The sequence below is a fragment of the Geotrypetes seraphini genome, chromosome 8, assembly GCF_902459505.1.
Source record: "Geotrypetes seraphini chromosome 8, aGeoSer1.1, whole genome shotgun sequence".
NCBI classification, from domain to species: Eukaryota; Metazoa; Chordata; class Amphibia; order Gymnophiona; family Dermophiidae; genus Geotrypetes; species Geotrypetes seraphini.
In genome coordinates this window covers 137242516-137254573 of record NC_047091.1, presented here as the reverse complement: position 1 = coordinate 137254573, position 12058 = coordinate 137242516, and the positions used below count along the sequence as shown (strand labels likewise).

The following is a 12058-nucleotide window of genomic DNA, read 5'->3' as shown; positions in this document are numbered from 1 at the left end:
GCGATGTGAGGTCCTGCCAGAAGTGCTCCCACACCTGACAAAATTTGCGACCCGGGCTAAGAGTTAAGTCTCCCACCATGCGTCTCTCCAGTGTTGCGTGCACTATCATTAGGGATCTACATTGTGCATATGACGGGGGATCACGGGAGAGCCAGTTGGTGAGGATGGCTTTTTTTCCCATCAAAAGGGCTCTGGAGATAAATGCTGACATTCCCCTGGGTTTGGGCGAGGCTATATTATAAAATCCAAATAACGCCCTCGGTTGCGGATGCCATCGCCTTCCCCAAAGCGATGTGGTATATAGGCCAAGATGTCTCCAAAACTGTTGGATTGCGGGGCAGGCCCAAAACATGTGACTCAAAGATGCGTGAGCCTGATTGCATTTCGGGCAAGAATGCGACGCAGTAATCCCCATCCGGGCTGCATGTTCCGGTGGAATGTAAAGACTAAGAACAATTTTCAATTGCATTTCCCAGTGAGTAATATTGGGTGACACCTTCTGAATGTTCTTCAGGACCCGTTGTAACTGTTGAGCAGTCGACTGGCAATGCAAGTCCTCAGCCCATGCTGTCGCTAATATATCCAGATTCGTACTTGGTTGGCAATCCCGGATCCCCACAATATGAAATCATAGAGGAATCCTCTGTTGGGCTGAAAGGCTGAAGAGTTCCGAAAGCGCCTCCCTGCAGACTTCAGTAAGGGCAGCCACTGGGAGGGACTGAACATAGTGACGGATCTAGTAATAGGCAAAGAGATCATTAGCCTGTAGGTCAAAAGTTCGTTGCAGCTCGGCAAATGTGGCCAGGCTCCCCTCCTCCGAAAACAGGTGAAAAAAATATTGTAGACTTTGTGCTTGCCACCTAAGAAAGGTGGCATTTTGCATGCCCGGCTGGAAAGCGGATGTATTTTTTTAAAGCTGATTTTGCTCAGTATGCTTTTGTATTGTCACATATGGATTACTGTAATGGGCTTGTTTATTGGGTTACTAGATCAAGATTTGCCTCATTTGCAGAGGGTGCAAAATGCTGCAGTGATAACTCCCTTTGTTTTTGCTGAAGGTGGTGTTGACCTTCCATATCAATCAGGAGGTCAGGTTACCTGCATTTCATTTTATGGTTTCCAAGAAGAGAGACAAGGTGTTGGAATTGCTAGATGTGAGGAGAGTTCGCTGTTATCTTGAAGTGAAGTGATTTAAATTTGCAGATGACACTAAACTGTTCAAAGTTGTTAAAAAGCATGCAGGTTGTGAAAAATTGCAGGCAAACCTTAGAAAATTGGAAGACTGGGTGTCCAAATGGCAGATGAAATTTAATGTGGACAAATGCAAAATGATGCACATTGGGAAGAATAAACCGAACCATAGTTACTAGATGCTAGGGTCCACCTTGGGGGCTAGCGCCCAAGAAAAAGATCTGGGTATCATTGGGTGGAAGGTTTCATCGTATTGTCTACAATGTGAGGTGGTGGCTAAAAAAACAAACAAGATGCTAGGAAGTATTAAAAAAGGGATGGTTAATAAGACTAAGAATGTTATAATGCTTCTGAATTGCTCGATAGTGCAATCTCACTGTGTGTTCAATGCTGGTCGCCTTATCTCAAGAAAGATATAGCAGCACTAGAAAAGGTTCAAAGAAGAGCAATCGAGATGATAAAGGGGATGGAACTCCTCTCGTATGAGGAAAGACTAAAAAGGAATGGAATATTGCTACTCCTTGGGTTTTGGCCAGGCACTAGTGACCTGGGCTTGATGGACCATTTGTCTGACCCAGTACGTTTTAGGGCTCTTCAGCTTGGAAAAGAGATGGTTGAGGGGAGATATGATTGAAGTCTTCAAAATCGTGAGTGGAGTAGAATGGGTACGAGTGGATTGATTTTTCACTCTGTACAAGTGGATTGATTTTTTCACTCTGTCAAAAATTACAAAGACTAGGGGACACTCGAAATTTACAGGGAAATACTTTTAAAACTAACAGGAGGAAATATTTTTTCACTTGGAGAATAGTTAAGATCTGGAATGCGTTAACAAAGGTTGTAGTAAGAGTAGTTAACATTGTTGGTTTTAAGAAAGATTTGGACAATTTCCTGGAGGAAAAGTTCTTAGTCTGTTATTGAGAGAGACATGGGGGAAGCCACTGATTGCCCTGGATGGGTAGCATGGAATGTTGCTACTATTTGGGTTTTTGCCAAGTACTAGTGACCTGGATTGGCCATCATGATGACAGGGATATAGATAAAGATAGAGTTAGGATCATAAAAGATAGAAGAATAATGGGGATTGAAAGGTTTTAGTCAAAGGATCACTTACAGATCATGGACCTGATGGGTCGCCATGGGAGCGGACTGCTGGGTGTGATGGACCCCTAGTTTGACCCAGCGGAGGCAACTTCTTATGTTCTTACTATGCTAGATGGACTATTGGTCCGACTCAGTAAGACTATTCTTATATTCTTATCCTCGCCAATGTTGCTAGGCTCTAGGTAAGCCAGCATCTAAGGTGACTATTTCCAGATAGATTCATAAAGTGATCTCGTTGGCATACATTGGCTGAGGGAAACAGCCACTGATTTCCTTGAGAGTACACTCCACTAAAGGTGTGGCTTCTTCATGAGCAGATTCTTGGACAGTCCCTCCCAAGGAGATTTGTAGGGTAGCCATGTGGTCCATTCTCCGTATATTTACAAAGTTTTACAGAATGGATGTGGCAGCCCAAGAGGATACAGCCTTTGGGTCTTCAGTTTTAAGGGCAGGCTCATCTGTCCTGCCCTACACTCAGGAGTCTGCTTAGGTACGTCATCTATAGTCAGAACTCTTAGACACAATACACCAGAACAGAAGATTAGTTTCTTACCTCAATAATCTTCTCTCTGATATATGTGCTAGGAGTCCTGATGCCCTGTCAGTTAGAATTCGCCTGCTTACTGCCTTAATCCATTTCACAGTTAGAATAGCGCTCTTATTTTGTTAGAAACTGGTAAAACATAATCATCCAAAAATGAATTGTAAGATTAGAAACATAAAAAATGCCTGTTTAGGGAACCAATGATGCCATACATGCAAAGATGTTGAATTAGCACAAGTTTAAAACTTATGAGCAGTAACACCAAACAGAATGATTTCTCTGCAAGTCAGTTTAGTAGATTTAGATATAAGGGAGGCGCAGGAATATTGGAAAAAAACAATTTTTTCTTGTTTTTCCCTCCTTAGGAACCAAATGGGGACTGGGAGGCACTTGTGTGAATGTAGGATGCATTCCTAAAAAGCTGATGCACCAGGCTGCTCTTTTAGGGGGTTCTCTTAAGGATGCCCAATACTATGGCTGGAATGTATCCTACCCTGTTCAGCATGACTGGTAAGGGGAAATCCTTTCAGCCTTCTCTTACATAGCTCAACAGAACCTGAACCAAAAGATCAATAGCCACAGTAAACCCAGTTGCCCTGCATGATGCAGTCAGACACTTAAGAAAATAATGGTTTGGAGGCTACATTTCTTGTTAAATTTCCTGCAAAGTGTTATGTATCTTACCAAGATAAGAATTTTCTTTTCTTTGAGCCTAAACACCTTTTAGAATTTATTGGATCAAAAGAAAAGTTGGTAACCATGTCTAGTGATGTATGACCTACCATCTGGCTGTAATTCGGGAATCTAATGCCATGACCTTAAGTTAATTTTTGTTATTTCTGATTGGAAGCTTATTTCTTTTCTTGATCGTCATTTTTGTGGACTAAATAAGAGATAGTTAATGTTTCCTTTATATGTTTTATTGAATATAATTTCTGGATCTTTAGCAACTTGCAAATGCAATGCTTGTATCAAAAATTGAAAATCTTATTAAAAAAAAAAAGAAAGTAAGAAAATAATGGTGATGTTTACAATGTACTATTTCGTGAAAATGAACAAAGTTCACTTGCAGCTGTCTTTGATTCGAAGTTTTGGATCATTTGGGTTTGTTTTCAGTGATAAGGGAAATAAGTAGACCATGGGGCAATTTTACAACATGGCTTATCTGTTGTATGCCTATTTCTAAAGGCTTGACAATCAGCCATCCAAACAAAATTCAAAATTTCATCAGTAAATTCTCTCTATTCTGATATTTATTTAGGGGAAGCTACCACTGTTTTAGCTTTCCAATTGTCTGCATTCTGATTTTTATATATAGCTTATTCAAATCCAAATAAAATCTTACATATTTCTTAATTTCTTCAATATTTCATTATGCTTTTGTCATATATAACTCATTTAAGACTTCTTTTATTAAGCTGCAGTAAACAAGCACATGCTTACCGCATCTTAAAAGGTCTTACAACAGGATATTCTGAGATGTCCTGTGGTAAGTTCCAAATGTATGTGTGCAAACCTTATATATAAATTTAAATTTTTTATTTTTTTCTGGTAGACAGCTTGTCTGGGGGTACAGAGTGGGCATTACTGCGTCAATTAGTGCATTTACATTGCTGTGCACTAACTGATCAATGAGCCCTTACAGCTTACAAAATAGGTGTCAATAAGGGCTTATATGCTAATTTTTGGTAACGACCACACGCTAATGACAAAAACAAACAGCAGAGATGACTGTCCACTGATGGCAGAAAGAATATTTGAGGAAACCAAATGTTCAATGTAAAAGTCTTTATTTGATAAAGTGACTCAACACGAGCCATGTTTTGGCTGCAAGGCCTACCTCAGCAGTCGTGTCACCCTTGATAGAAGATGACCCTTTCGACAAATGAAACAATACCTTTTAAAAAACCATAAAATTGTCATTGCTCAGATGCATCTTCTTTTACAAAATGGCTGCCAGTACTTCATAAGTACTTGACCATTAATTCGGAAAATGAAAAATTGGTCATTTTATGTCGGTGGTAAAAATAGCCTTAATCATGAGGGATAGACTTGTGTAAAGGTGCGCTAAGGCCACTTTCTACCACAACTTGATATGTTCAAAAAATGTCATAAATTACTTTCCTTTTTCCAAAAATCAACATGAACTTGGAATTGGTTTCTTTGTCGGGGAACTCTAACTTCACACTCCATCAGTCAACTTTCTCAGCTTATTTCCTTTATAAAGTAGGCTTATATTGAGCCTTATAACAGTCATCTTCTAATTTTAACTGTCTCATTTCTTATCAGGTCTAAAATGGCCAAGGCGGTGCAAAGATATGTCAAATCTTTAAACTGGGGACACAGAGTGCAGCTAGAGGACAGGTATGTATTTTTAGTGTGTTAACTTTGAATAATAACCAACATCTTGGCTTCTGAAATAGTTTGTGACTTTTTTTTTTAACCTGAAGCTATTTCTGTCAAACAGAATGTGAGAGTGGTATCAGATGAAAAAACTGGAGGGGGAAGAGTCAAGTCTGAATTGAGGCAGTGATTGGCCATTGGCTATCTTGCTCCTTAGCTGCAATCATAAATATCGACTCTCTATTCATCCTGTCTAATGCGCTTTAAATGAAGGAAGTTCAAGAAGACCTTGACTCTGAGATCTCTAAAGAGCATGTAGGTGTATACATCTTAAGAGCAGCACAAAGACATAAAGGAACTTCTTCGTGGAGGATTTTAAATGCCAATGTCATGATCTTAATCTTCCATATGATGGGGAGCCAATGCGATTGACAATGACACAATGCAGGATGCTCTTGATTTTAAAATCTTTTTTTGTGAGATCTTTCTGCCCTTTTGTAACATTTATTGTTCATTTACTTAAGTGCATGTTTCTATTGTGAGCATCACAGTTTAGATTTGGATTCAAGATTGAATTAGTGACATTTTCCAAATCTTAGCGCAAAGCAAATTACAGTCAGGCACAGAATTTATGTCCCTGCCCAAGTGCTCTGAACACTAGGTTGCTGTTCACTCGCAGAGTCTCGGTGTTCCTTCTGAAGTATGTGCGACGAGTCCTCTGCCAGTGTCCTACCAGGGTGAGCGGTAGTGGTTCATCAGTATCATGGCTCAATTACAAAGAGCGGGAAGGTTCCTAAGGAGTCTCATAGGGCTACTTTTACGAAGGCACGTTATGGTCTTAACACGCACGCTAGCTGCTACTGCTTCCTCTTGAGCAGGCGGTAGTTTTTCAGCTGGCGCACGCTAATCCAGTGCGTGCACTAAAAATGCTAGCGCACCTTCGTAAAAGGAGCCCATAGTCTTGTAGTTGAAATTGTGATACTAATGCACTAACTCCTGTAGTAAGAATGCAGGCAGAGGAAATAGCTCACATAATCGGAAATATTTATATTTTGGGTTCTATATCCTTGATTTCCATTTCTAGTGCCATACAGATGTGAAGCTTTTGGGTTAGCTGAAGCAAATCATTTATTCTGACCAATACGTTTGTGCCTTATACAAATTTTATGAAAACCTGAAGGTAGAGCCCCACAGGTGCTTTTCCAAGCCCCCATTCTTGCAATGTGAGCAGCTCTGTAAAAAGCGGGTCATAAATAAATAAATAAACAAATGTAAATCGTTATGAAATATTTAACTTTTCAATTTCACCTGGATGAACTTGCCCTTCTGTTGTAGTATACACAGGAAAACACAGTCACTTTTGCTTATTGCAGCATGGGTTATGATAAGAAACCAAAAGGCAAAGTGCATCTTGCATTGTCTGTGTAGAACAGCAGAAGAAAACTATGCACTGCCTGTCAAAGGGACCTCAAAGCAAATCCAGAGGCCCCTTTGATAGATAGTGCATAATTTTCTTCTGCTCTACAAAGACAGTGCGAGATGCACTTTGTCTTTTGATTTGTTAGTTGGATACTTTTGCATCTCTATCCCTTAAAGCAGGGGTGCCCAATAGGTCGATCGCGATCAACTGGTAGCTCGCCAAGGCAAAGTGAGTCGATCATCCAGGCTGCCTGGCTGCCTGGCTGGGCGGAACTTCCTCTCCGACGGCAGAATTGACATCAGGGAGAGGAAGATTGATCGGCCCGAAGCAGAGAGAGCATGGGGCGTCAGCGGTGGCGGGGCCTGTTATCCATTGGTGGCGTTTGGGTCCTGTTCCCCAATGGCAGCGGCAGGGGCAGTGGCTTGGGGAAGGGCAGGAAGACAGAAGGAAAGAAGAGAAACAGAAAAAAAGAAAGGGGGCATGAAGAGAGAAAGAAAGAAAGGTCAGGGAGAGAGGAAGAAAAAGTTAGGGGAGGGAATGAGGTGTGGAGGAGAGGAAGCATACAGGCTGAAAGAAAGATTGGATGCACAGTCAGAAGAAGAAAGTGCAACCAGAGACTCATGAAATCACCAGACAAGGTAGGAAAAATGATTTTATTTTAAATTTAGTGATCAAAATGTGTCTGAATTTATATCTGCTGTCTATATTTTACAATATGGTCCCCTTTTACTAAACCGCAATAGTGGTTTTTAGCGCAGGGAGCCTATGAGCGTCGAGACCAGCGCTGGGCATTCAGCGCAGCTCCCTGCGCTAAACAATGCTATTGTGCTTTAGTAAAAAGGGAGGGGGTGGGTATTTGTCTATTTTTGTATGGTTGTTACTGAGGTGACAGTGCATAGAGCCATCTGCTTTGACCTCTTTGAAAAAACCCTGGAATAGGAATGATAATTAACAATTCTATGTGTACAGTGTGCTTTGTGTTTTTTTAAAATTTTATTGTTGGTAGATCATTTTGACTTGGTCATTTTAAAAGTAGCTCGCGAGTCAAAAAAGTGTGGGCATCCCTGCCTTAAAGTATTGATAGTGTGTTATGATAAAAAAAAAAACAACAGTTTGGGTTGGTGCTTCTTAAGCCAGTCCAGGAGAAATCCCCCAGCTGATATGTATTTCAGGAAATCCACAGTGAGTATGCATGGCATAGATCACTGTGGACAAAACAAAGAGAAAAAAGGTCCCAACCTAAACTGCAGTAAAAAACCAACCGAGAGCAAACAAAACAAAACAGCAGATCTGTACAAGACGTAGGCAAAATTTATTGTGACAAAATAATTATATGCAAACCCTTTTACCAATCTTTTTTTGCGACGGCTCATTGCAGTGGCGAATTTTGACGTCGCTTATACTTTGCTGCTACTCTACAATTTTTTGTGGACTTTTTTTGTTATCCCCTTTTTTTACCATGGACTTCTGACGAAGGTTTGTCCGAAACACGGACCGTGTCGGGTCCCTTGATTGGTAAAAGGGTTTGCATATAATTATTTTGTCACAATAAATTTTGCCTACGTCTTGTATAGATCACTGTGGTGCATATTCATTGTGGATATACTGAAATCAATAACGGTTATGCAGTGCTCCTGGACTAACAAAAAGCACTAGTTTAGAGAACATAAATAACCATGTCTTTTTTTTAAACAGAAATGTGAAGTATCACAATATCAAGGGCAGTTTTGTGGATGCACACACAGTCCAAGGTTTAACAAAAGCAGGCAAAGAGGTGAGCTTCTAGCCTGGGTTACTGCACAGACATCAGACTCTACTTTAACATTAGGAATTTAAAGGACATGGAGGTTCAGTCCAGAAATTCTAAAACAGTTTAGGTTTGCTGACTGAAAAATTGTCAACCCCAGGGAAAGTTTGGTTGAGAGAAGCACAAATATTTCAAAAGCCTTCTCTCTTGCCCTTCTTCTGACTCAGCATATTTCCTTACAGGCCTCAGGGGAGAGATAAGCCATGCTGAGTCAGATTGAAGTTCAAGGTCTCCAACTGTGGCTGGTGTGGATCACAAGAATAATTAGATCCCAAAAAATAGATAACTTCATGCATGAGAGAGCTTATTGCAGGACTGACATTTGAAGAGTTTTTCCTCCAAACCTTGTCTCATTGGGAAATCATATTTACCCTATGCATATAACAGGATGATAATTAAAGAAAGATAAGAAACTGTGCATGCAGATCTGTCCCATATGAGGGTGCCCATCACTATATAATTAAGGGTAGTTATTTTCCTAATGCAATACTCATGGTGTATGTATGTGTGCATCTTTGTATTCCAGATTAAAATTATGGCAGAAAACATAGTTATAGCTACTGGAGGACGACCAAAATACCCTACTAATGTAAGTTCTATGAATGATTGTGAAATGTAGTGACTGATTGTAAGAAATGCTATTCAAGTTTATTAAAATATTTGATTTGATCGCAAAATCCAAATCCAATGCGATTTACATTGAGTTAAGAAATAAGTTAAAAAAAACTAACAGGACAATTGGACAAACAGGACAATTGGAACTATTTTGACAAAACAAAACATGTGAAAAAGGGAGTAAAAAAAATAAGGATTAAATACAATTCATAAACAAATAAAAAGGGGTATGTAATAAAACAAGAGATTGAGGAGGGTTACCCACTTAATTTTCGCTTACCGGCGCTGCTAGTTGACTGTACGATATCCTAATAAAATTTAGATGATCCAATTAAAAGCGTCCTTAAAAAGCCAGCTTTTTAGAAGACTTTTAAACTTATTAAGTAATTTTTCTTCTCTTATATTGATCGGGAGCTAGTTCCAAATCTGAGGGGCTGTAACAGAAAAAATCGTATCTCTCCTTGAGTAAATGAATTTTAGCGAAGGGACTACTAGTAAAGATTTTTCTTTGGATCTTAAAGATTTTGTGGGAATATAAGGAATTAGAAATCTTTCTAAGCATGCAGAAGCTTTGTTAATTAGTATTCATATTCCTGTCATTAAAATCTTTAAAAGGGGCTCTGCTTTGGTAAAATGAGACATAAATATGTAATGTTGGGTTCATAGACAAAATCGCACGAGACAACGGCGTGCCGACAACTGAGCGCAAGGTTGATGGTGCGCCGAAGAAAAGCACTATTTTAAAGGGTTCCGACGGGGGGTGTTGGTGGGGAACCCCCCTACTTTACTTAACAGACATCACGCTGGCGTTGTGGAGGGTTTGGGGGGTTGTAACCCCCCTCATTATACTTGAAACCAAACTTTTTGCCTTTTTTTAGGGAAAAAGTTCAGTTTTAAGTATAATGTGGGGGGTTACAACCCCCCAAAACCCCCACAACGGCAGCGCGATGTCTGTTAAGTAAAGTGTGGGGGGGTTCCCCCCCACACCCCCCGTCGGAGCCCTTTAAAATAGTGCTTTTCTTCGGCGCGCTGTCAACCTTGCGCTCAGTTGTCTCGCGCGCCGTTGTCTCGCGCGATTTAGTCCCGTCACCGTAATGTTGTATTGCTTGGTAGACTGGTATAGTCCTTACGAATAGGTTATATGCCTCACTGCTACCAGCACAAACTTGTATATCAGGCTAGAATCTGCCTAACAACTCAGTCTTCCTCAGTCTCCACTAAAGCAGATGGTAAGATTAATTCGTCTCCCCTCTTAGTACTGTTGGAATTTTGTTTTGGACTCCTGGGTTCCCCTTTTGTGCCGGATAGAGCTTGGACAGGTTCTGTTTAGGGATCCGTCCAACCTCGAGGGTGTTAAACTCGGCGGGTCTCATGCTGGGTCCCTCCCCCCACCTTCCTCCACCTCCCCATATTTTTGTAGAGGTGCCTCAGCCGGCAGCCTGGCCCCCCCCTGGTTGGTCAGCCCTCCAGCTTTGAGAGCCTTGGAGTCTGTTCTGTAAAAGGGGAAAAAAATCCCTTTAAAACTGCCTTTTTACTGTATTGTCTCATCTAACCGGCACTTTTCTTTCAGCTAGGTTGGTTTTTAGCACAATGAGCACTTTTAAAGGGAAAAAATGCCGGCCTATGCAAGCGTTGTGTAGGCCTGAGCGGTGGGGGTAGCCTCATTGACAGCCAGGACACCCCGCCGCATGTACCTCACGAGTTGGCTTCGGATCGCGGGGAAGCCTGGGCCTACATGGAGAGTTCCCCAGCTGCCAAAGGTCAGGGAGAAAAGAATTCCCTTGCCACCGGAATGACTAGGGATTCCCTTTTTGTGTCGGTCAGTTTCTCAGCCTCAGCGTCAGTAAAGTCCCAGGCTTTTCAGACACGGCAGGCCGCAGAAGCTCCGATTTTGGCGGTTTCAGGTCCGATTTTGGCAGGAACCTCCTCCTGCATCTCAGTTACCTCAGGTGACCTGCCTATTGTGGAAATACAGGGGCAAGGTGTGGCAGGTTCCCCTGCGGGGGCAGGGAGTCCCTCGGGACCACCGGGGGTCTTTCCCCATGAATTTATGTTAGTACTTTGTAAAGCTTATGTGCTGGCGGCTGGAGGTTCTGTGTCCACTCTGGAGGTCTCCCGGGGAGGGGGGGGGGAGTTTGCCATCGACATCTTCCCCGGTGCGGCCCCACATAGTGGCGGTTTTGCCCCCTCTACTCCTCTCTCATCCAAACGCCCGAGGGTCTCTTGGGATGAGGATTTTTGACCTGAGGAGCAAGATGTTATTGATGAGGACCTGGATTCTTGGGGAAATTTCCAGGATCCTCTTGGGGGGATTGGATTCTGCCAGCGAAGGGTTCGAGCATCCCCAAGCTGGCGAAGATGCGTCTGTGGTGCACATTTTTCAATGGGAAGAGCTTTATGAGTTAATTCTTTAGGTCTCCTCGGTTTTGCACTTTGAGGACACCATGTCAGAACCCCCGCGTACGGTGGACCCCTTGCTTAAGGGTATTTGCTGTGCTTCCCGCTCTTTTCCTATCCATCAGGATATTCGGGATATTACGCTCGCACAGTGGCAGGTGCTGGAAGCTCCCTTTTGTTTTGCACGCTCCATGGTCTGCCTGTATCTCATTCCTGAAGGGGATAGGGACACTCTGAAGTCACCTGTAGTGGACATGGTAGTCTTGACCATCTCTAAAAGGCATACCGTGCCTGTTGAGGATTGTGCGGCCTTGAAGGACCCAAAGGAGCGTAAGTTGGAGTCTCTCCTGAAACAGAGTTTTGATATGACAGCTTTGGCGGTCCAAGTGGCGATGTGTTGGGGGCTGGTGGCTCGGATGTGTTTTCGCTGGGCTGAGCATGTCCTTGACTGTAAAACTGAGGATTGGGAATTGCTCAAGCGCGAGGTGGCAAAGATTGAATTAGGTGCTTCTTATCTTTCAGATGCCATGTATGATCTCTTGCAAGCTTCTGCCAAGTTGTTGGCGTTTGCAGTGGCAGCTCGCCGTACCTTGTGGCTTTGTGCTTGGTTGGCGGATTCAGCATTCACAGCTAAGTT

The 12058-nt window shown here is 42.1% G+C and overlaps 1 protein-coding gene across 4 annotated transcripts in view; it reads left to right on the top strand.

Moving 5' to 3' along the window:
- TXNRD2 (thioredoxin reductase 2) overlaps nucleotides 1-12058 on the top strand; it is a 116904-nt gene that overhangs the window by 14206 nt on the left and 90640 nt on the right. For all 4 annotated transcript variants that reach the window (XM_033954484.1, XM_033954482.1, XM_033954483.1 and 1 more), the window contains exons 4-7: nucleotides 3205-3349; nucleotides 5129-5203; nucleotides 8298-8376; nucleotides 8936-8998. In XM_033954484.1, the coding sequence (XP_033810375.1) occupies nucleotides 3264-3349; nucleotides 5129-5203; nucleotides 8298-8376; nucleotides 8936-8998 (303 nt within the window). In that variant the 5' untranslated portion in view covers nucleotides 3205-3263. The remainder of the gene's footprint in view (nucleotides 1-3204; nucleotides 3350-5128; nucleotides 5204-8297; nucleotides 8377-8935; nucleotides 8999-12058) is intronic.